The following is a 22,532-nucleotide window of genomic DNA, read 5'->3' on the forward strand; positions in this document are numbered from 1 at the left end:
GCGGTGGGCAGCAGCAGCGCCCTCAGGGGTGAGCACCGGACAAAAAATAAATAAACCAACCTTGTTCTCATTGCTCTACAACGCTCTATCTTTCAACGATCACGCAGTTTTTCCAGGGGTTTGTTCGTTCCAGGGATCCGACGAGGAGTACGAGCAAAGTTTGTGATTGGTTATTTTTTGAGAGGTCAAAGTTTATCATATTTGGCGCCACGGATGTCTTCATAAACATCGGGTTAGCCCTAAGGATCATCGTATTTCGGCTTTATAAGGTAACTTTTATGTAAAATGGCCGTTAAGGATCGTTACAGTATAGATGAGACATAATTCATGTTTGTTTACAGGGCTGTAATTTGTGTAGTTGCGATAACGTAACCCTCCTGCCGACGGCGGCCGTCGGCCGTCGGCAGGAGGGTTACGTTATCGCAACTATACTTTGTGAGCCTGTCAAAACTTACAAGGGGCTTTCGTTTTCTACGATCGACATGCAACATAATTAATTTCATTCATAAACATGACATCTCGTCCATGCTCGTCGATCACTCAGCTCAGTACTTTTCCCAGCACTTTTCTCAGCAGTCAGGTTATGGAGCTATATATAAATAAAATAGGGATAACTTTCCGTATGGCGCCACCACTTTTTCACTCATTTTTACAAAAAGGGATATATCTATCAGGTAAATTAGATACTATATTATTTTATTTCGAATGAAAAAGTGGTGGCGCCATACGGAAACTTTTCCAGTATCTAATTTACCTCAATATCCCTTTTTGTAAAAATGAGTGAAAAAGTGGTGCCGCCATACGGAAAGTTATCCTAATATTTTACTCAGTCAAAAATGAGAATGAGATATTTCTTTTTTGTAAAATTGAGTGAGAAAGTGGTTGCAGGATACAGAAAGTTTTCCAACTGTTGAGGCACAAGACTAATCCCGGAGATCGTTTGTTATTCATGTAAACAAAAATTGATAAATGAGAAGTGCTTCAAATCAGCACTGACTTGACCATTTTTAGTTTGTTTTAAGTTTGTTGATAAAAGGTTTATTAAAACAACTTGCATGTAAATTTTGGACATAGATGCTTGATATTCGTTTTGGTATTTACAACATTTCTTCTTCTTTTATTTTGACAGATATTAATGGAGGTGGTTCAGCAGAGTCTGTGATGAGACTCGACATCGCACCAAATCCTGCAGACACTTCTCTCTTGACCCAATGATTGGAATTATGAGCAGCCCGCCTAGCAAGGCCAGTTCTGGCCAGGTAAACATCATCTCATTGCAATAATAGATTAATCCCAACCACCCTACAATCCTGGCCATATCTCGTTGGGCCCCCCTGCCCCCTTTCAATGTTGTTCCAATTTGTGGTCTTCTTCTGCGTTACAGTCAACATTAAGCAGGGGGACGGAGGGCGGGGGAGAAATTGTTTATTGTCAATGGGAAGTGGACAGGGAATGGTTTTATATATCGATAGAATGGGTGGCCCAAGCATTGTGACCGGGATTGTAGGGCCCACACACCAATCACCCCATGCATGGTCAGTCATTTGCATGTAGAGCCTCAAATTGGGAACAGCAATGAACTCTATTATAAGTGTAGCGGTCATGGTTTTATTTAAAAAAAAAGTGGTGGTATACAACCATGACCAGGTAATGACACTTTCATTCAAGTAATAATAATAATTAGCTAATTGTATTGAACGAATTTCATAACTGAAAGAACTTGTGCTTTACAAAAAACAAAAGGCAAAGAGCAACAAATTAGCAAACAAAACACTTATATAATAGGCAAGCAGAAGGATTAAACTGAACAAAAGGTAATAGAAAAAAAGTTTAAACGCACAATACATCAAGTGAATGCACGCCTTCTGGGATTCCAGTGGGGATTAAGATGATATGTTGGACTGTTGACAGCCACAAATCTCTTGAGTGATTCTCTGTATATCCTAACGTTAAAGGATTGTATCAGTCCGTTATTATGATGGCTGATTGTAAAAACTACAAGCTGAAAAATTACCTGCAAAGGTACTTCCTAATAACATTAAACATAATAACTTTGTTTTGGTTTGTTGTTTTAGCCACATGCAGATGAGGAGGGTGATGATGCAACCATTAAATCACCATCGAGCGGGGCAGTTAAGAACTCAACAATAACGTCTTTCTTTAAGCCAAAGACGCCAAAGTTAAGCCCTGAAAACTGTGTTATTGATCCAGGCAAATCAAGGACTGCCCAAGAATCTGTCAGGACAGAAGATGATGAGTGTCAAAGGTTATTAAAGGTCAGTGGTGAAGGTCGGAAGGAGATTGGTGAGGAGCCAAGGAAGAATGACACTAAGAAAGCAAAGTCATGTGACACTTCCCAAAGAGGAGCCTCTGTCAAGCCTAATAAGCTTCAAAGGTCAAAGGTCACACACAGAGAGGACGAAGGTCAAAAAGCAATTGGTGAGGAGCCAAGGAAGAGTGATACTAAGAAAGGGAAGTCATGTGACACTTCCCAAAAAGGAGCCTCTGTCAAGCCTAGTAAGCTTCACAGGTCAAAGGTCACACAGAGAGAGGAAAATATTGGCATCGAGCAGGCTAAGAGTGAGGCAAAAGCAACAGAAGATGGGATACAAGCCTCAAAGCCTGAAGGAAAAGGTAGCCAACCTTCAAATAGAAATGAAGTCAATTATCCATGGAATTCAGCATTTGTCAAACAGGAAGAGAAGTCTTCAAAGAAACGGAAGAAGGAAGATGAGATGGACTCAAGTTTGGAGGATTTTGAGACTGATTCGAGGATGAAAAAAAGAGCCGCCCTGGAAGATGGAAAAACTAAAAATGCTTACCAATCATCAGCAGGGTCTTCTGAAAAGGATATGATACTGCCTAAATCAGAAGAAGTTTTGGATAAGAAAGAAGATGGTGGACCTTCAAAAATGATTTCATTCTTAGATTTCTTGAATGAATCTTTGGGGGAGGAGCAAACACCAAGTGCCCCTGTTTCATCAGACTGTGGAGTAGATTCTTGCGAAAGGGCCGATCCAGTTCAAGAACCAAACAGTCAATCAGACAGTTGTTTTGGAACTAAATCGCATGCTGGGAACGATGTCCAAGGTACTTCTGTAAAAGGCCCAAAGACTACCAAAAGGATCTCACCGGAGAAAAGTAAAATAAAAACTGCTGAATCCGACAAGAATGTACCAACCAAGAATAGTTCACGAAATAAACTGACTACAAAGAAGTCAAATAAAACAAATACACATAAGGAGTCAATAAAGAGCCTGAAGACTGTTGAAGAAAGTCCACATAGTAAACCCCTTACCATGAAAGAAACAGTTGTAAAAGAAGACAAGCATTCAATAGACGACTCCTCAATGGGTCTATGTAATGACGACAGTGTGTTGACAATTTCTTATTCTGAGTTTTTAGATGATGGATCAAGCTGTACGCCAGCAAAGCAATCACAGCTTCCTTGTTTGTCCGCTAAGAAAAAAACGGTGAAAGTTGAGGCTGAAATCCACAACCAACCTCACTCAAATAGTTTGAGTGCTTCAGTTACAAGCGATACTAGTCTGATAGATTTGTGCCTTTCTCCTGAGGAATCGTCGGGCAAAAACTCCAATGGGAGAACTTCCAACGTGGTTGTGAATATTTCCGATTTGGATCTGAGAATTGTTTGCACAGACGAGATATCAGCACCAATAACCTCTAAATCGAAAACAGTCTACAGCATCTTCCAGAAAAAAGGTCCCGCAGAAAACCAAACAAAAACTGACTTGAGCACAAATTCAAAAGAAGAGGCGAAGGCTGAGCAAGAAACATCACCTGTCAAACGTAAGCGCGGACGACCAAGGAAAAAAACTCTAGATGTGGTTGCCAGTGAAGCAGATGATACAAACGATGTTTATCAAAAGAACAATGAACCTCTGACAAAAGAATTACCCAAAAAACAAAATAAGAAATCATCTAAGAAAGCTCTGTTTAATGATGAGACAGAGGCACAACTAACAGAAGAGGAGTTTGAAGGGGAAGTGAGCTCAAAGAGGAGTAAAAGGCAACAACTGACGAGAAGGAAGAATATTGCTGCTGAGGGTAAAGGAAAAATATGTCATAAAAAGTCTTCCAAGGTTCCAGAGTCGACTGTCATCACCTCTACACCAAAGTCAAAGAACAATAAGGTCAGGAAAACTCATTTTATTTGAATAGATTATTACAGAAGATGCAATCCATACTTTTTAAGCCACAGATTTGTCCACAATCATAAATTGACATTGAAACAACACATGCTTTGTATCTTTGCAAAGGTATTTACATAAGTGAATACAAAACACACTGGTACAGTGGTTAGACTGCAGGACTTGCAATTACAAGGTTGTGGGTTCGAATCCTACCAAGCTAACCGCTGATTTTACAATGACAAGTATTGTCGTCTAGTTACTGATTCACAATCATAGATATTAAACCCATATTTGTATTCTGAGAGAGATTGGCTGTTGCCAGCTTGATGCTTGTATGGCTGTTGCCAGTTTGGTATTCATATCCCAAGTCGAGTTAAGCCAACAGTTCTTTTAAGAACCACCTCAACTCATTTAGAGATTATTACATGGTGTTACCGCAAACTCTTCTATATTCATATCCCCTTGTTGGATTTTGTCGAGTTCCCTGGATGGGAAATATCATTAAAAAAAAACACCAAAAACCACAAATTTCAGACAATGTCTTCCTTGGTGAGGATACTATGTGATCACAAACCCAAGTAATTTTTTTTTTTACTGACGGTACAATTTGATCACCTAAAACATCAATGCCCTTTTCTAATATTGCAGGAGATAAAAGCTCAGCAATTATTGCGGAGAGCTAAGTCTCGACAGAAGAACAAAGCCACTACGCCTCCATCCTGTGAAGTGAAAGAAATGGACCAATCCGCCATTAGTCGTCCACAGAGTGACAAGCAGCAGAAGGTGACAAAAGCGGCACAATTATTGCGGAGAGCGCATTCTCGACAGATACAGAAAACCACTCCCGCCTGCAAAGTGACAAAAGTTGACGGATCTTCCAAGACGACTTCAAGGAATGATAATCAGAAGTTCTCTTCTTCGAGACAAACACCAGAAAAGGAAAACAAGAAGAAGAAACCAAGAGACCTGTCTGAAGTGTTAGGGAAGAAAGCGGTCGCCAAGAAAGAGGTCGTGGAGGACAATAAAGGAAAGCAAACCACGAAGCGGGTAACGGTGAAAGAAAAACCTCTTCCAGGAGAAGTTGAAGAGAAAAGAAAACGTAAGTTTATATTTTGACATGTATTGACCCATCAACGTAGAATTCATCCAGTAGCATGTCCAGTGTCAAAATTGGAATACATGTTTGACTGTAGTGTATGTCAAATGTGTATTTGACTGTCCTGCCAACTAGTTGGACAATTCAAAAGAAATGTTCTTAAAGCATTCTCAAAAAATCCCCCGAACAATAAATTATAATCTTCCTATTTTGTCTTTCTTTGGTATCAACAGCAGTTGCCTTGGCATCCATGTTCACCAAGGAAGGACGACTTGCTCTCGCCAGAAAGCAGAAGTCCCAAGGGAGTTTGAACCTTGACCCCTGTGTGATATCCATGGAGGATGAGACGAGTAGGGACAGCGTTAGGAGCGAGAGCAGCGTGGATTGGGGAGATAGAGGGCTCAGCTCTGTCATCCTCAGAAGCAAGGAGAGTGATTGCGAACGTTACTACCCACCATTTCCAACAATCAGTCATGTGTTTCAAATGGGTAAGGTTAAGGCTTTTTATGTATTTGGTTTGCTGTAAAACCATGTGTGTATCTATTTGCCAGGTAGATTATCTTCTTTTGAGAACTTGTCTTGCTTTATATTTTACTACCGCTGAGTAGATTTTCGGAATTTGTGAGACTTCTCATTTCTGAAAAGAACTGTCCTGCTTAATTTTTCATAAATACTACCTGGGCGGGAAGGTGAAAAATTGACCGGGACTATACTACATTCGCTTCAGTGATTCGAGGGGACTTCTCGTTATTAGCTTCACTACCATGGAGTGAGTTCTAAGTGGTCTCAACGTTTTGACTAGCTTGCACTAGAGGAATTTAATCTTAAAGGGTTTTCATAGCCAGGACCTTGAAATAGAGCAGGCCTTGAAATAACTCATGGCACCCACATTAAACACCATGGTGCCCTGCAGTATTGCTGTGATGCCCTTGGCAAAGACTACTACAAATTTACATTTTCCTCAAAGAAGTTTCCGGTACCATGCTGTTCCTCATTGATGAGGGAAATTCATGGACTGATAGGGTGTCCAGACTTTCTCGAATAAAGCAGGCCTCGAACTGCAGAAAGTTTCCCATATGACTGAAAGATTTTCCAATGAAAGTGCTCTTTGCAAAATGAGAATGACCTTGCCCTCTCAAAGATGAAATTTTAAAGCCTGTAAATGGGGAGTATCGATAATTTGAAAATGAAAATCGATGGACGACAAATACAAAATGTTCTCCTCTGACATTGTCATTCTTATCTTCTTCCCTAGATCAAGAAATGACAACCGACTTGAACTGGTGGAAACTGCCTGCTCCGACGACTTTCGGAAAATTCTCAATCAAAGATGTCATTGTGCACTCAAGAGCCAGCCAGCGCCCTTTGAGACTTGGGGAGTTTTCCCTGTGCAGATGTATTGAAAGTGGTGTAGACGTGTCAAAGGTGAAACCCCTAGAACTATCAAAACACTTTTAGTTCTTTTCACATTAAAGCAAAAGCGTCGTTTTGTAAAATCGTTTATGCATGTTGTTTTGTATTGATGTTATGCTTCAACACATACATGTATTTGAGAATCTAACATGAAAGCATACACATAATGGGACATATCGAGTAAGAATATTGTTCGAGTCATTTTACTCATTCGTCCTAAAAAAAATTCCGATCATTACACGTTTGACTGCATTTCCACCATGCATGCAAAAATCTACAAAGACCTCCAATGTTGATCATATTTTAAAATTACCTGCGATGAGTTGTGACCATTTTGGGTATTAAGATGAGTTTGATGTTTTAGTTTCCAACATCTTTGCACACTAGTGTGACCTGTTCTTTGGAACATTGCATTGTAAATTAAACCATGCCTGAGTAGATATTTCATATCAGACATGCTTGATCACTTTGCCAGGCAATCATTCCTCATAAAAAAAATTAATTCCTCAAGCAACACTTTTGTGTATCTGTAGCAGTTGTACTGTGGTTTTACAAAAAGATATTAACTGTTTCCCTAACTGATTACACTCTGCAGAGCTTTAGTGGTCACCCTGAGCTGGACTACGATCTCCAGAGGCTAATCCTAAGCCAGATCAAGGAGGATAATCCACGGTTCCCGGTCAACAGGGTCTTCAAGCGTTACCTTGCTAAAAGGAAAGGTGAAGCAGCATTGCCTAAAGTCAGTCAAGGTAAGGATTAGACTAGAGTTCCACCAAAACCTGTTTCTGTTGGTCTTGGCAGACGATTCAGCATTTTACCTCCCTTGGGACTACCAGGGGCCAATATCATGGCACTGCTAACCTTGGAACTATGCGCTAATGGCGCTCTGTTAAGCGTTTGTTTGTGTGGTTCAAGATAGTTCATACAGTAAAGTGCAGATCTCTCTGGTAAGCTGTTCCATTAAGTGGGGCCCTGATATTAACTCATTGTATAGATTGTTTTAGATGTAACCATGCAACTATTTACAGTAATACACACTCAATCTCTTTGTTTTAAATTGGTACAATCTCTTGAAACAGTTTACAAAGTGTTCAAGTAATGTTAGCATACCTAGTATAAAGGGATACATCTTTGGCAATGTAAGGAAAGCTGATGCTTCACATTCAGTACTCACTTAAACTTTAGGCCATGCTTTAGCCAGTTGTCAAGATTTCCACAAATCTGCCTTCTAAATACATTGGACATTCAAATGGAAGCAACCAACAAGCCTGGAATCACACAGGGGCCATGGCCTCTGTTGCCCCTTGTCTTGGCCTTGGCGCTCCTTTAACAGTTTCCCAATACATTGCATATTCAAATGGAAGCAACCAACGAGCCTGGAATCACACAGGGGTATGTTGCCTCTGTTGCCCCTTGTCTTTTAACAGTTTTCCCATAGATTTTAAGATTTTGCAATGGTAGTGCCCTGAGCAAAATGAAAGTGTTCTTGCCCCCCTCAAAGGTGAAATTCCAGGCCTGAGCTAAAGAACTCTTTCCATCACTGTCCTGTTCATTTCTTTTTTCTTTTTTCTCGCCTTTTCTGAGAAGCAGCCTCCAAACTAAAGAGTGGATCACAAGAAGACGCAGGGTTCACCAAGCTGAAGTCAGAGAAGCCGTCCTCGGCCAAACGCAAGTCAGACGTCCCAGAACAGCGAGAGAATTTCAAGCGGAGGAAAGTCTCACAGCAAGACTCGACGGAGAACTCTGAAACAGGAGTCGTCCAGAGGATACGATTAAGGAGAAGAAGTAGTAGATGGGTCATTAAGGGTGAGGAAGAAAACGAATGTTCTTGGTTTTGTTAACAAGTCCCCCAAGCGGCAGGCCCCCATAAAAAGACCATCTTTCACAGTTAATATATATCAATATATAATATATATAATATATATATATCAATATCACTCAGATACTGATACTCAGATACTCGGATACTATTTTGATATCAACATCACTGGTTTCACCTTTTGAATCATACCACAAATATCAATATTTATTTGCTTGAAATTTCTTTTAAAGAGGATGTTTAATTGTCATGAGAGCAATATGGTTGTGCTCATTTAAATACACTTTCTGGTTACAACCAGAAACTGGTTTCTCATGGAAATTGTTTTCCCAAAGTTTCACATCATCTATGATGGTGCCAGGCAAGTTTCATTTTGCAAAGAGCGACTCCATCGGAAAATCTTTAAAAATTCATTGGATTATTGCAATGTTGCACCACGGACAAGAACAGCTCAAACAGGGAGGCTATGGCCTCTGAAGCCCCCAGGAAGGCCTTTCTAGTTTTGCCTTTGTCCTGAAGACGATCCAAACAAATTTATCGACACCTTGAGTCATTAATCACCGGTTCTTTTAAGAACCTACACTAAAGAGAAATTCACTTATTGTTACCTCAAACCTGTCTCCTGAAGACGATCAGAGCATACTGATTGAAGCGTTGAGTCATTAACCACTGGTTCTTTCCAAGACCAACACTACTCAAAAAAGATATGCACATGTTGTTAACGCAAACCTCTCTTAGTTTCAACTTCTTGTTTTTCACATGTTAGATGACGATGATGAAGGAGAAGAAGAAGAAAAGAAAGAAGACGTCGCCAAGAAGTCAAAGCTCAGAAGAAGTGCCCGGGAGCCGCAGCTGGTAGCGAGTAGCAATGATGGTGGTGCAAAGGATGGAAGGGCTTTGAGGACAAGGAAAGGGAAGAATACAGCCAAGTATACAGCAGGGAAGGATGGGAAGAAAGTAGGAATCACCAAACTGGACGAGGCAAAGATTCAGGAAAATCAAACTGGTAAGAATCTTTGTTTGAAGTATAATTTTTGTTAGTAACCGTTCGATTGATTTTGTCCTAAATATTATACACAAAAGCACTAACCTGTGAACATTTCAAACAAAGAAAAGGTGGTATTGTTTTTAAGATATCGCTGAAAGGCTATAACTTGTTTTTACCCCAACACCGATCTGTATTAAGCACTGTGTACTCGGTTCTTTCCAAAGCAAGAAAGAAAAATCGACAGACAAATCACTCTAGCGGAGCAAAATGTAATAACATTTGTTGTGTTTATCCCTTTTTCCCAAAGACAAGCTAGCTAGCCTTGCATGGACAGAGAAGTACCAGCCAGCCTGCAGTGCTGAAATGATCGGCAACGCAGCGGCTATGAAACGTCTGTCTGGATGGATGATGGAATGGAAGAAGAGAACAGCGAGAATCAAGAAGAAGATGAAAAAACAGCGAGGCAGACAACAGAACAAGGCATTCCTTGGTGAGTACTGAGTCGATACTGACAGTGATTAAGGTTCACTTTCCTGTAAAGAATCCACATGCAAATCACTCGGGTGGGATTAAACCCCATGACAACTAGACCATCGAGTCAGCCCGGTGGTTGGAAGCACTTTGAAACCTCAGGCGCAGGTGCTTTTTTACCCTTCCACTGAAGTGTGTTAAGCACTGTATACAGGCCTCAAATTTCCCGGCGGCCACGACGGCCATGGCCGCCGGTGCCCTTCTAACTGGCCGTGGTGCCCCGAGAAAATCGGACGTTTTCGCAGCCAAAAAGGCCGTGCCCTTTTTCTCCAATGGCCGCCGTGCCCTTTTTGAGATCAAAATTTACGTTTTGATACCGTCCGTCTGTGTGCACATAAAATCAAACACTTACATGTACATCCTATATTAATACACGCACACAGAGCGCGGTCGGTTGAATGCTCATCACACGGAATTGAAACGGACGGCAGCATGCAGTGCATGTGTGTGCACGATGCAGAACGAACGACAGACGTGCATCCATAGACATTGTGTACTCGGAGTTTATACACGGGCCGGATGTACTTGCAACGACCATTTGAGAACAATCGCACTGGTACTCATCTTGCAACACGCGTACCCACGCATGGTTGTCCATAATGGGTACCAGCTAATCACAATTTCGGTGCCATTCAAGGTTGGGCGTCCGCCTATTCCACTGGTGTTGTGCTTGTTCACTGGTACTCGTACATGTTTGTGCACGTGGGCCATGTTACGTAAATCACGCATCATGTACATGTACATAAAAGGTACATGTACATGTATGTCCGTTGAATAAATCTCCGCTCTACACACACACCGACCGTCAAGTGACAGCTCATTATTTACGTCCGGCCGTCGCAACAAAATCTCCACTGCACACAATTAAGTGACAGTTCATTGTTTTCGTCTGGCCATCGCAACAAAAAATTGATGCATACTTTTACTTCCCATTAATCAATAAAATTAAATACATTTAAAAGAAACTTTTAGTTTTTGGTTAAAGGAAAGCAAAAGTAATGAAATGGTTAATTAAAATAGCCTTCATGGACCTGAACAGAAATTGTTTCATGATCTTTATTTTTTATGGCCTTGATGCCCTTTTTGAAATTTTAAGTTGGCCTTGGTGCCCTACCTCATGGCCTTGGTGCCCTTTCAAAATTTGACAAAATCAAGGCCAAAGTGGCCTTGCCCTAAAAATCGGGAAATTTGAGGCCTGCTGTATAGTCAGTAGTTTCCTGAGTTCTGCGGAAAAAATCCACAGGCAAAAGTCTGGCCACCAGCAATTCGAGTCAACAGTTTGGTATTAAGAGGGTTAAAAAACAATTACGCTTAAGTGATACGCATAATGAGCTCCACTTCAAAGTTTCAGGCTGAGTGGTTCAGAGTTCAAGTTCTTGTGGTTTTAGTCGTCAGGTTGTGGGTTTGAATCCTTGTCATGACACTTGAGTCCTTGAGCAAGACACTTCCATATAATTGCTTCTCCCAGGACGATAAATGGGTACCTGCGAGGGTAGAGGTTGATATAGTGTTTGAAAAAGCCTTTGAAGTGCCACGTCAGCCCAAGGCCTGTATACTTCACAGGGAGTTGAGAAAGATTACATGAATGTTATTGGTCAACAAAACCAGGGCGCTATTAAAAATGTAAAGTGCATTGATATGTCATCGTAAAATACACACTATAAGAAAAGGTTACTATCATTATTACTAATAAAGCTTGTTATATCATTTTTTTTCTTCATAGTTTTGCCGGCAGAGGATAGTGACAGTGATTTTGACATTGGGAGTGACAGTGACAATAGTGACAGTGATAACGATGACGATTCTCTTGGTAATTCCATGATGCTTACTGGTCCTACTGGGTGTGGAAAGACAGCTGCTGTGTACGCATGTGCAAAGGAACTCGGCTTCAAGGTAAACCTAAACAGTCAACCTGTTGTTATTTCTTGCTAAAGGATCATTTCAACTACCCTCACTCTCCTGTTTAAAGACACTGGACACTATTGGTAATAAGCCATTTGCGAGTTAAGTTTGAATAACGTCTGGTACAATGACTTGCTTAGTTCCATGCACCCTTTACATTTGAATTCCTCAAACTATTGATACAGTTGCTACACCACGTGATTAGAGGCAAGGTTTTGTATAGCAACCTCCAGGATGAGCAAACCCTGGTACCATTGTGCCATACACATCCATTCAGAATTGTGTTTGGGTGTTCACCGTCTCTTACGTAACGACGCAAAAGCTTGCCCCTAATCACGTGGCGTGGCAACTGTCTCGATAGTCTGAGGAATTCAAATGTAAGCGGTGCATCTTAACTAAGCGAGTCATTGTACCAGACTTTATTCAAATCTAACTCGCAAATGGCTTAATGTCAAAGACCAGCCTCTCACTTTGTGTATCTCAACATATGCATAAAATAACAAACCTGTGAAAAAATTTGAACTCAATTGGTCGTCAAAGTTGCGAGATAATAATGAAAGAAAAAACACCCCTTGTCACACGAAGTTGTGTGCTTTCAGATGCTTGATTTCGAGACCTCAATATTTAAGATCTTGAAATCAAATTCGTGGAAAATTACTTCTTTCTCGGAAACTACTTTACTTCAGAGGGAGCCGTTTCTCACAGTGTTTAATACTATCAACAGCTCCCCATTACCCGTTACCAAGTAAGTTTTTATGCTAATAATTATTTTGTTTAACAACCAATAGTGTCCACTGCCTTTAAAGGGAAGGCATTTGGTAATCACTCCTAAAATTAATTTCAATAAGAAAACTTCTTTGGTGAGATGTACTGCAGCTTTCGATAGGACGAAGCATTTTGAGAAACATTTCCTTTTAAAGGGAAGGTACATGTTTGGTAATTCACAAAGACCAGTCTTCTCACTTGATGTATCCCATCATATACATAAAATAACAAGCCTGTGAAAATTGGTGGGCTCAATCAGTCATCGAAGTTGCGATAAAACACCCGTGTTGGACGAATTTGTGTGCTTTCAGATAGGAATAAAAGACTTCTAGCTAGAAGTCTTTTATTATTTTGGTCAGAAATTACCTCTTTTTCAAAAACTACATTACCTCAGAGGGAGTCGTTTCCCAGTAGTAAAAAGAAATGCGATAATGGAAAAGAAGAAGACAAATTTTATCCCCGGAAATTTGAATCTAAGAAACATTACTGTCAGAAACAAATCTCAGATTGTCGACTCCAATTGTGGATTTGTCTTCCTTTGGGACATAACTGCTTTTCTTGCTACCTTTTGAAATGAAAGTTTCACAGGTTATATTTATTGTATAATCTACATTTATATAACAATAAAATGACCGAATAGTTCCTAAAACCAAATGTATACTGTCCCTTTCAAATGAACACAAAAGAAAAGTGCTTTGAAAAATGAATTTGTAGTAAGTTTTAGAAGTAAACCTCTTGGGTTTTGCAGGTATTTGAGGTGAACGCGTCTTCCAAGCGCACTGGGAGGCAGATACTGGCTGACCTAGGAGAAGCTACCCAATCACATCATCTCTCAACAAGTCACTGTGGCAACAACAGCTCCCTCAAGAGTTTCTTTCCGTCCAAGCCCCCGTCGAAGACTGGTGAAAAGAAGGAAGTGAAGAAGGCTACACCTATCCCAAAAGCCTTTGCAGCTTTTTACAAAGCCGGCGCCAAGGCTGCTACAGCCAATCAGAACACCAAAACAAGTAAAGGTGATTATAAACAACTTTTTTTTTTTCAAAGACACCTTTACCATCAAACTTTCTTCAGGATTTGTACTTCATTTCGAGCCTCTGGTGTTTCAGTTGAATTGTTATAGAGGGTGTAAGTTCATTCCTGTACCACCCAAGAATTTAAGACTAGGTGAATGGTCGCTGCTCATGTTTTCAGAAAGTTCGCTATTAATTGTAAAGTAACAACTCTGTAGCGCTAATAGATAATAGTTTTGCATCAGGGATAAAGAATATAATTTGATTTTGCCCTTACCTAGATGATTATTAAGCACTGTATACTTTACAGGCAAATCACTCGCATGGGATTTGAACCCATGACCTTTGCATTGCTAGAGCAAATGTCTTACTACTTGACCACCGAGCTAGTTCGTTGGCTATGTGTTAGCAGTTGGTACTGCAATCATCTTGGGTTCGATTCCTACCTGAGTGATTTGCCTGTAGAAGCAACTTCAGAATGAAAACATTATGGTTAGTATTGGCCTCACTCTTATCGGTACTTGGCCCTTGCAGCTGGTTTACATTTTAGGCAATATATCTGTTTTTGAAAACAATAATATTTACCTATAAACTTTTCTTTGAATTGTTGAATAATTTCTGCAGGGAAGTGTTTTACATTTTTTTAAACTTTTTATCAAAATTCAGCTACAAACGAGACTGCCAAGAAGACGCTAAACAAACCGAAGCCTGGACCAAAAAGCAAGGAAGCTACAAACCAGAAACAACCAGCGGCGATCTCAAACGCTACAGAGAGTGTATCAGAACAACGTCTAACCAGCACCTCTCTTATTCTGTTTGAAGATGTAAGTATTGCACATACGTGCATGTCAGGTATGGAATTCCATTCCATTCAATCAAGTTTACTTGTAAGACCACTTGTTGTCAGGAAATCTGACTTTATTGGTAATTGTTTAAGAGACACAAAGGTCGAGTTAACAGAAGTGCTGTCACACCAGTGCTGTCTTTGACTCCAATGCCAATGATATGCGAATTACTGTATTGCCACAGAGGAGCACTTAGTTTTGGGTTGAACAAATACAAATTTACCGACCTCCAGATTAATATGCTGCCGCTCCACCAGTCTTTTTTATGACTTCAAATGGTTTATTTTTCTCCTTTCTAGGTGGATGTTGTATTTGATGAAGACAAAGGATTCTTGTCTGCTATTAACACCTTCATGAAGACAACAAAGCGACCAATCATACTAACAACATCGGGTAAGACACTTCCCTTTTTTCTTGTTTTCATTATTTAATTTCGATTTAAAGACACTGGACACTATTGGTAATTGCCAAAGACCAGTCTTCTCACTAGGTGTATCCCAACATATACATAAAATAACAAATCTTTCATTTTGAGTAATTACCAATAAGTGTCCACTGCCTTTAAAGGTGTGATCATACTTTGGCAGTGAACCCCCAAAAAGTTGTGTAATTTTTTTCAAATGGCTGGCTTGGTATAACAAATTCATCCTGGACAGGCTGCCTTCCGATGGCTATCCGGGATGAATTTTGACAAGGTCCCTAATGGAAACAAGCATCCTACAAAACTATTTAGTCTAAAATGCACCATTGATTAGAAATAAAAAATAAAAAAACATTTGAATCTGACGTAATTTCTTAGACTTCTGGAATTCAGGAATGCTGCAGCCAGAAATTAAGTTTTATTCACGGTTACCTCCCTAAAACGAGGAGGGATTCGGGTTCTTCTGAACCTACCATGGCATGTTTTTGCTGTTTTCTTTGCAAGTAGACACTATTCAGATGAAGCTTTCACATTTGACTTTTATTAGACATTTTAAAAAAAATTTCCTGTAAACAAGTGTTACACCGACAAAAACCAATTGATGACCCTGCATTTGTTAGACATCTTTACTACATGGAAATCTATCTGTGGTGATTTTTCATTGTAGTTAAGTCTTACAGAAGCAGTGTGTTATGTGTTTCTGGAGTGGGTGTGGCTCTGAAATTAGTCAATTGGTTTATTCTAAACGAGTGCACCAGTGTGCTCTATTCGGCGTCCAGCGACTGAAGGGATGTAGATTGGCGTAGCGTTTATTTAGAGAACAGTTGTCCCGCTAACTATCACTTTGAACATATTACATTTTTTTACAGATTCACATTTCTCGGAGGCATTTGAAGAGTGCTGCGAAATGGTTACATTCCATAAACCTCCTTCGGTAAGTCACTTTCTTTATCACCCTGTAATGGTGTCACACTATTAAAGACAAAGAGTTGCCTGGCTAAACACCAGGGCACAATATAATAGAGCTGCTAATCACCAAAATATGCTTAGCATAAAATTTCTTCCTTTATAAAAACAGGATTACCAACCAAATTTCCATTTGTTGCATATTGCTTGTTTAACAATGCTGGTATTCTGCTGTTGTTTGCTTATCCTGAAAATCATGTATAAATTTGGTTGGTAATCTTGTTTTTATCAAGGAAGTAATTTCATGCTAAGCAAATTTTTGTGCTTGGCAGCCCTATGAAACTGGGCACTGGCCCAATTCCAGAAAACGTGACCAGCAGAAAGTTATTGAATTATAATATGATTTTGGGATGAACAAAGAAAAATGGACTAGAGCGAGATTCAAACCAATGACCTCCGGTTTAACGTGCCGGCGCTCTACCAACTGAGCTATCTAGCCCTATGTTGGTGGTCTCTCTATTTAGTCAATATCTTTGTTCAGGGGGTGCCTGTCAGAAGCCATTCAACCGCAAACTGCCGTGTAGCAGAACCCTTTCATATTTGTTTGCAGTTACATCTACATATTCATTTGTCCTTTATCTCCTAACCTCGTGTTTTCCGTCCCTTACACCCATTAGTCGCTACTAGCAACGCATCTTCAGCTACTCTGCCTCGCAGAGAACATCTATGCTTCTCATGCCAACTTGAAGCATGTTGTGTCACTCCTTGACCGAGATGTTCGACGCTGCTGGTTGACTGCGCAGTATTGGGCCCTCTCAGGGGCTGGGCATATCACTCGCAGTGTCCGGAGAGTGGATCGTCAAGCTCAAGATGAAACACTGGATAAAGATTCTGTGGTACCAAAGACCAAAGAGCCTACAGAATGTACAGTACAGAGCGGCTGCTTCGAGAGCTTACTGGGATTGTGCAATGTGACGTCTGTGAATGGTGAAATTATGGCAATGTTGAAGGTAAGATCTGGAAATCCTTCTAAATATTATTATAGCCCGCAGTAGTTGCTGTCAATGACGAAATTCTCTTAAGTAGACACTGTTCTTTGGATATGTTGGTCATGTGATGAATCAGTCATGTGTCCTTAGCTTATTATTGACCCCTTGTAAGGCCTGGCACTTCGTTTTTTCGAGAACGCAAGGCCATTTCCAACTTTGCGAATAAGGCAAAGACCTTGAACTTTGTTCTTGCAGAAACAAAGCAAGTTTCCTCTGGTAAGGGGCGCTTCTATGAGAAACTGTCAATTGTATTTGAACTTTGCAAAGGGCACCACAGCAAAAGCACAAAGCACCACGGCAACTGCTGTGGGTGCCAAGAGTAAATTCGAGGCCTGCCTCGTTTTCTTAATTAAACACACTCAGAAGAACAGTGCACTGTTCAGAGTATAATCTTAGGTTTCTTTTTACATACAGGAGCATAATCTTTTGTCCGACCATGTGAGAGCCAGTGCTGCTAAGATATTCCACAAAGAAGACGACACTTGTCTGTTGTTCAACCATGTGGACTCTTTGCTGCCACATGCAAACTGTAAACAATATGCAAATCAGGGAACAACCGTTGACCAATCACAGACTGGCAATGAAGTACAGGCAACCAATCAGAGAAATCATCAGGTCTTAAACCACAAGCTGGTCACATCGCTGGCTGCATTTGCAGACGACATATCCTTCATGGATTCCCATTTTTACTCTCTCCATGATGGGAAGAGAGTTAACGGCAAGGGCTGGTGGACCTCCCACACCAAACCAAGTATCACGCTTGAATCTTCAGAAACGGACGTCTGTAACTCGGTGCCAGAGGAAACGACTGCCTCACTGCGGGGATATCTAGAAGTCGCTAGCTTTGATCGATGCTGTAGGAAGTACAGAAAGGTCGCTAAGCAGTATGAATCCTTGGACACGCCATCAAACAGTTTCTCCAACACGCATGACGTTCCAGCAAATATCGACAGCCGTCTCAAATTCAAACAGGAGGACCTCACAAAATGGTAAATAGTTTGATCTACTATAGTTTGTATTTACCCTTACACAGTACACCAATGTACAAACTGTACACTCAGTACTTTCCCAGGAACTGTGAAAAAAATCCAGATGCAAATTACTCGAGTGAGATTGGAACCCAAGACCTTTGTATTGCTAGAGCAGATGTCTTCCCACTAGACCATCGAGCTAGCCCAGTGGCTAGAGGCAGTGAATCCTACATGTATATGTTAGCATCGGGTGCCGCAACCATTTAATAGACGTTAGTTTTGCATAGAGTGTAGCGGCTGAGTGGTTAAGAGCATTGAATTCAAATTCTGCTTAGTCACCGGAGTGTGGGTTTGAATCCAGGTGGCGACACTTGTGTCCTTGAGCAAGATACTTTACTATAATTGCTTCTCTTAACCCGGGGGTATAAATGGGTACCTGTGAGGGTAAAGGTTGATATTGTGAATGAAAAAGCCTTCGGAGCGCCATGGCATCTCGGGGCTGTATACTCCCCATTGGGAGCTACAAAAGATTGAAGAGATGTTATTGGTCCAATGACCAGGGGACTAATGTAAAGCACATTGATACGGTTATTGTGAAATGCGCTATGTTTGTTCGTTTGTTTTTTACTTCCAAATATCACAATAAATAATCATGAAATATACAAGAAATAAGACCAACGAGTGATAAGAGGAGGGCACCAGGAAAAAGCCTGGGCTTATACAGAGCCTGGACCCTTTATAATGTAAATTAATAGGTTTTAGTTTATAACAATAACAATATTGATTATTGAAATTAAGGTACGGTGAAAGAATTTGTTATTATTGTTTATTATAAAGAATGTAATTTGTTTTTCCCCCTTAGAGCCCTAATTTTAACTTCAGGACGGGGATATTAATCAATTTTGTGTTTTTCTTTATCTCGCAGTCCAGAGATGTACTCCACTATTGTGAGCAGACTGCCTTTGAACACCCACTGTAACCACAATGCTGTCGCAATGGATTATCTGCCTATACTTAGATGTATATGCAGGTCGGAGAAGCTCAGGGAAGAATTGAAGATTAAAAGGAGGTAAGTTGTGTTCAAATAATAAAAACTTATTTTTTTTTTGCGGGTGTTGGTTCTGAAAAAAAAACCAGTGCTTGGTAACTCTAATTTCGATCAGCATAATCTGATCGTCTTCAGGAGAATATAATATAAGAGATGTTGAATTTGCACCGGGGATGAAGAATATTATTATTTTTTTTTTTTTTACCCATACACCAATGTGTGTTTTTGCACTGTATACTCCGTACTTTCCCGAGTCCTGTGACTAAAAATATCACAGGTATGTTACTTGGGTGGGATTCGAACCCACGACCCTTGCAGTCCTAGAGCAGTGTCTTACCAACTATGCTAGCGAGGTTAGCCTGTAGCAAGAGGCAGTTTAAGTCCTATGTTTAGGAGAAAAGGTGTTTTTTTAAATCGGCCGCATGCTTTGCTGTTATGCAACAAATTGTACAAGTTGTGACTATATCCTGCTCATTCTGCTAAGCAGAAAGGTTTATCAATATTTTCTGCTTAAGCAGCTGTATGAAGTAGGGCCCAGAGTATCATTTTGCATGACTACTCTAATTTCATTCAGCCTGTTTACTGTTAAGCAGATTTGTGTGCTTGCTCCAGCAAAACAACATTGTATTTTTCATTTCCATTTGTTAAATCTTATTTTCATAAACGATCATAAACATTTGACATTGTGTGTAGGTATTCACATTGGATTTGCTGATGGTTAGCAGTGTGTGTTTATGAAATGTTAACTACGCTTAGGGTTGACCCGTAAACTTACTGTTATACCAAAGTTAATTAGGCATACTTTTCTTTTTCAGGTTCTTGCATTACTTGGAGTCTCTCTCGCTCAATATTAAGCATACAGACCGGATTGCTCTGTGCAGCATCATGGAACGATCTCCAAGACCACATTGTCAAGATGAGAGGACAGCTGTACTTGAGGCATGATTTGTGGAATACAAGGGACATCTACACTTGAGTCATTAATTGTGGAATACAAGGGACAGCTACACTTGAGACATGAATTGTGGAATACAAGGGACAGCTACACTTGAGACATGAATTGTTGAATACAAGGGACAGCTACACTTGAGACATGAATTGTGGAATACAAGGGACAGCTACACTTGAGACATGAATTGTGGAATACAAGGGACAGCTACACTTGAGACATGAATTGTGGAATACAAGGGACAGCTACACTTGAGACATGAATTGTTGAATACAAGGGACAGCTACACTTGAGACATGAATTGTGGAATACAAGGGACAGCTACACTTGAGGCATTAATTGTGGAATACAAGGGACAGCTACACTTGAGGCATTAATTGTGGATTACAAGGGACAGCTACACTTGAGACATGAATTGTGGAATACAAGGGACAGCTACACTTGAGGCATGAATTGTGGAACACAAGGGACAGCTACACTTGAGGCATTAATTGTGGATTACAAGGGACAGCCACACTTGAGACATGAATTGTGGAGTACAAGGGACAGCTACACTTGAGGCATGAATTGTGGAACACAAGGGAGACATTGCCTTTGGATCGGTCGAGTTGGTCCATGAAAAAGCTTTGGAAACCATTTGTTTATAAAATATATGGTTAGAAATATGTTTTAAAAGTAGAATATAACAATCCACACAAGCATGCCTCGAAACCGCATGGTTTTCATTTTAATTTGCAAACTAACACGGTTGACCATTTTGTGGCGCCAAAAGCTTGACTCCATAAAATGGTTCACCTTGTATTGGGAAAACCGTGCTGTTTCGAGGCATATTTGTGTGGGAAATTATGTTCTACTTTTAAAACATCTTTCGAACCATATGCAATTTATAACAAACAGTTTTCAATCACTTTTCATTGGCCAACTCCCCCGATCCAAGGCAACATGTCCCTTAAAAGTGCACTACCAAGTGTACTCATCAAAGAGGTTGAGAAATAGTTTGGGATTTGAACAAAGACTACTTTACTGTAGCTGGACTTGAACCAACAACCTCCGAATTAATGTATCGGTGCTCTCTCAACTGAGCTATTCAGCCCTGCATGTATGTTAAGTATGATAAAGTAAGGTTTGCGGTAACACCATGTAACACCATAAAACCTTTCTTGGGGACGAGTAATGGGGAGAGGTTGATAGTATAAAACATTGTGAGAAACGGCTCCCTCTCAAGTGACATAGTTTTTGAGAAAGAAGTGATTTTCCACGAATTTGATTTCGATACCTCAGATTTAGAATTTGAGGTCTCGAAATCAACCATCCCAAAGCACATAATTATTATTATCTCGCAACTTCGATGGCAATTGAGCTCAAATTTTCACAGGTTTGTTATTTTATCCATATGTTGAGACACACCAATAGTGTCCAGTGTCTTTAAGAAACAACCTGGAAAGCGGCAGCCAGGTAATCTGAAATCTCAGACTTTTATCTGAATTCAGACTTTGTATAAAGTTAGCCTCGTGAAGAAAATCAGTCATTATTTTGTATGATGAAGTCCTGCTGTTTCATCAGTGCTGTGGACACTGTTCCTCAAAGCCAGTGCTTTTACAGTGCAATCAAAACTCCAGGGGCTACTGGGTGCAAATGCCACCATTTCATCATAATTTGGATCCTATTTTTATACTTTTTTTGTCAGGTATGACTCTCACCCATTGTTTCAGTTCATGACGGAAAATGTTTATTTGTAATTTATATCTGCTGATGGCACGTTAAGCTCTTCCTTAATCTACAGCTTCCATTTTAAACCAATTCAATTTTTGATCAAGTTTTCTGTAAAGAATCAATGTTGTGTATACTGCACAGAATTTTGTGTGAAATTTAATATAAAAGAAAATAATCTTTACTTACATGTATTTTAAATAATTGTTTTTGTATAACGGCTTATAGGAGTGAGTTTAGAAATAAATTAATTTTGTTGATGTCTTGGGAAGTTAAGGTATAAATGCCTTAGTGAAGATTTATTTCAATAAATTTATAACATGACACCATGCCACCAATAAGGATTGTTTGTTTTAATAATCCTTTAAATTTGAGGTCTCTGTAGTAGAACCCCGCCCCCTCCCTCACCCGCGAAACACTTTGTTAATTTCAAGCCCTGCCATTTCCACACACTGGTCAATTCCAAGGCATTGTAACCTAGATTCTTCATGGTGCCTCGTTTTTTCACACTTGTGATTCTATTTTATTGTGGAAAATGAGGACTGTGAGTAGCCATGGTGATTGCTTAAACCTACTCCCTAGTGGGGTCGGCCAATTCCAGGGACATAGCTGGAGGGTTGCCTGGGTTACCACCTCTCGAGGCTGAAAATGTTAATCAAGTTTGTCCGAATGAATTATTTGACAAAATTCATAAGAAGACGCCGACATACATGTGCATGTTTGACACATATGCAATACTGTCATGTTTGTGTTTATTGTATGCAAATTTGAATTCACTCATTATCGTTCATTAAGTATAATCTCATTTGCATAAATCCCTGAACCCGTTACCACTCCACAGCCCTCAAGACGGTAGTGGCGCTATGTTTGTAAGATTTTTAATAATTGTATCTTGACTAAATGTGTGAAAAGGGTCCCCATGGTTATTTATGGCTCCCAAGTTCAATAATGGGTG

General features: G+C 40.1%; 1 protein-coding gene across 2 annotated transcripts; it reads left to right on the top strand.

Annotated features, from left to right (window-relative positions):
* The first annotated feature begins 182 nt into the window (after positions 1 to 182).
* Positions 183 to 21,898, top strand: LOC139944701 (uncharacterized). 2 transcript variants are annotated; one of them, XM_071941782.1, is made up of 19 exons: positions 183 to 269; positions 1,130 to 1,259; positions 2,076 to 4,154; positions 4,803 to 5,253; positions 5,484 to 5,738; positions 6,506 to 6,675; positions 7,259 to 7,412; positions 8,251 to 8,469; positions 9,249 to 9,488; positions 9,778 to 9,960; positions 11,725 to 11,894; positions 13,417 to 13,681; positions 14,345 to 14,502; positions 14,823 to 14,916; positions 15,814 to 15,878; positions 16,528 to 16,860; positions 17,314 to 17,888; positions 18,796 to 18,939; positions 19,734 to 21,898. In XM_071941782.1, exons 2-19 carry the CDS (start codon positions 1,212 to 1,214, stop codon positions 19,861 to 19,863), a joined length of 5,733 nt encoding a protein of 1,910 aa, XP_071797883.1. In that variant the 5' UTR covers positions 183 to 269; positions 1,130 to 1,211; the 3' UTR covers positions 19,864 to 21,898. The 2 variants fall into 2 exon arrangements, with proteins under 2 accessions (XP_071797883.1, XP_071797884.1); XM_071941783.1 differs by having other exon boundaries at positions 8,254 to 8,469.
* Positions 21,899 to 22,532: the final 634 nt, after the last annotated feature.

This window comes from Asterias amurensis, chromosome 11 (genome assembly GCF_032118995.1).
Source record: "Asterias amurensis chromosome 11, ASM3211899v1".
Lineage (NCBI taxonomy): Eukaryota > Metazoa > Echinodermata > Asteroidea > Forcipulatida > Asteriidae > Asterias > Asterias amurensis.

Excerpts from the sequence above, each read along its gene's own strand:
- LOC139944701 (XM_071941782.1), top strand. The coding sequence starts at position 1,212 with ATGATTGGAATTATGAGCAGCCCGCCTAGCAAGGCCAGTTCTGGCCAG. Across the intron at positions 14,917-15,813 it reads AATCATACTAACAACATCGG|ATTCACATTTCTCGGAGGCA; the intron begins GTAAGACACTTC and ends ATTTTTTTACAG. Across the intron at positions 16,861-17,313 it reads AAATTATGGCAATGTTGAAG|GAGCATAATCTTTTGTCCGA; the intron begins GTAAGATCTGGA and ends TTTTACATACAG.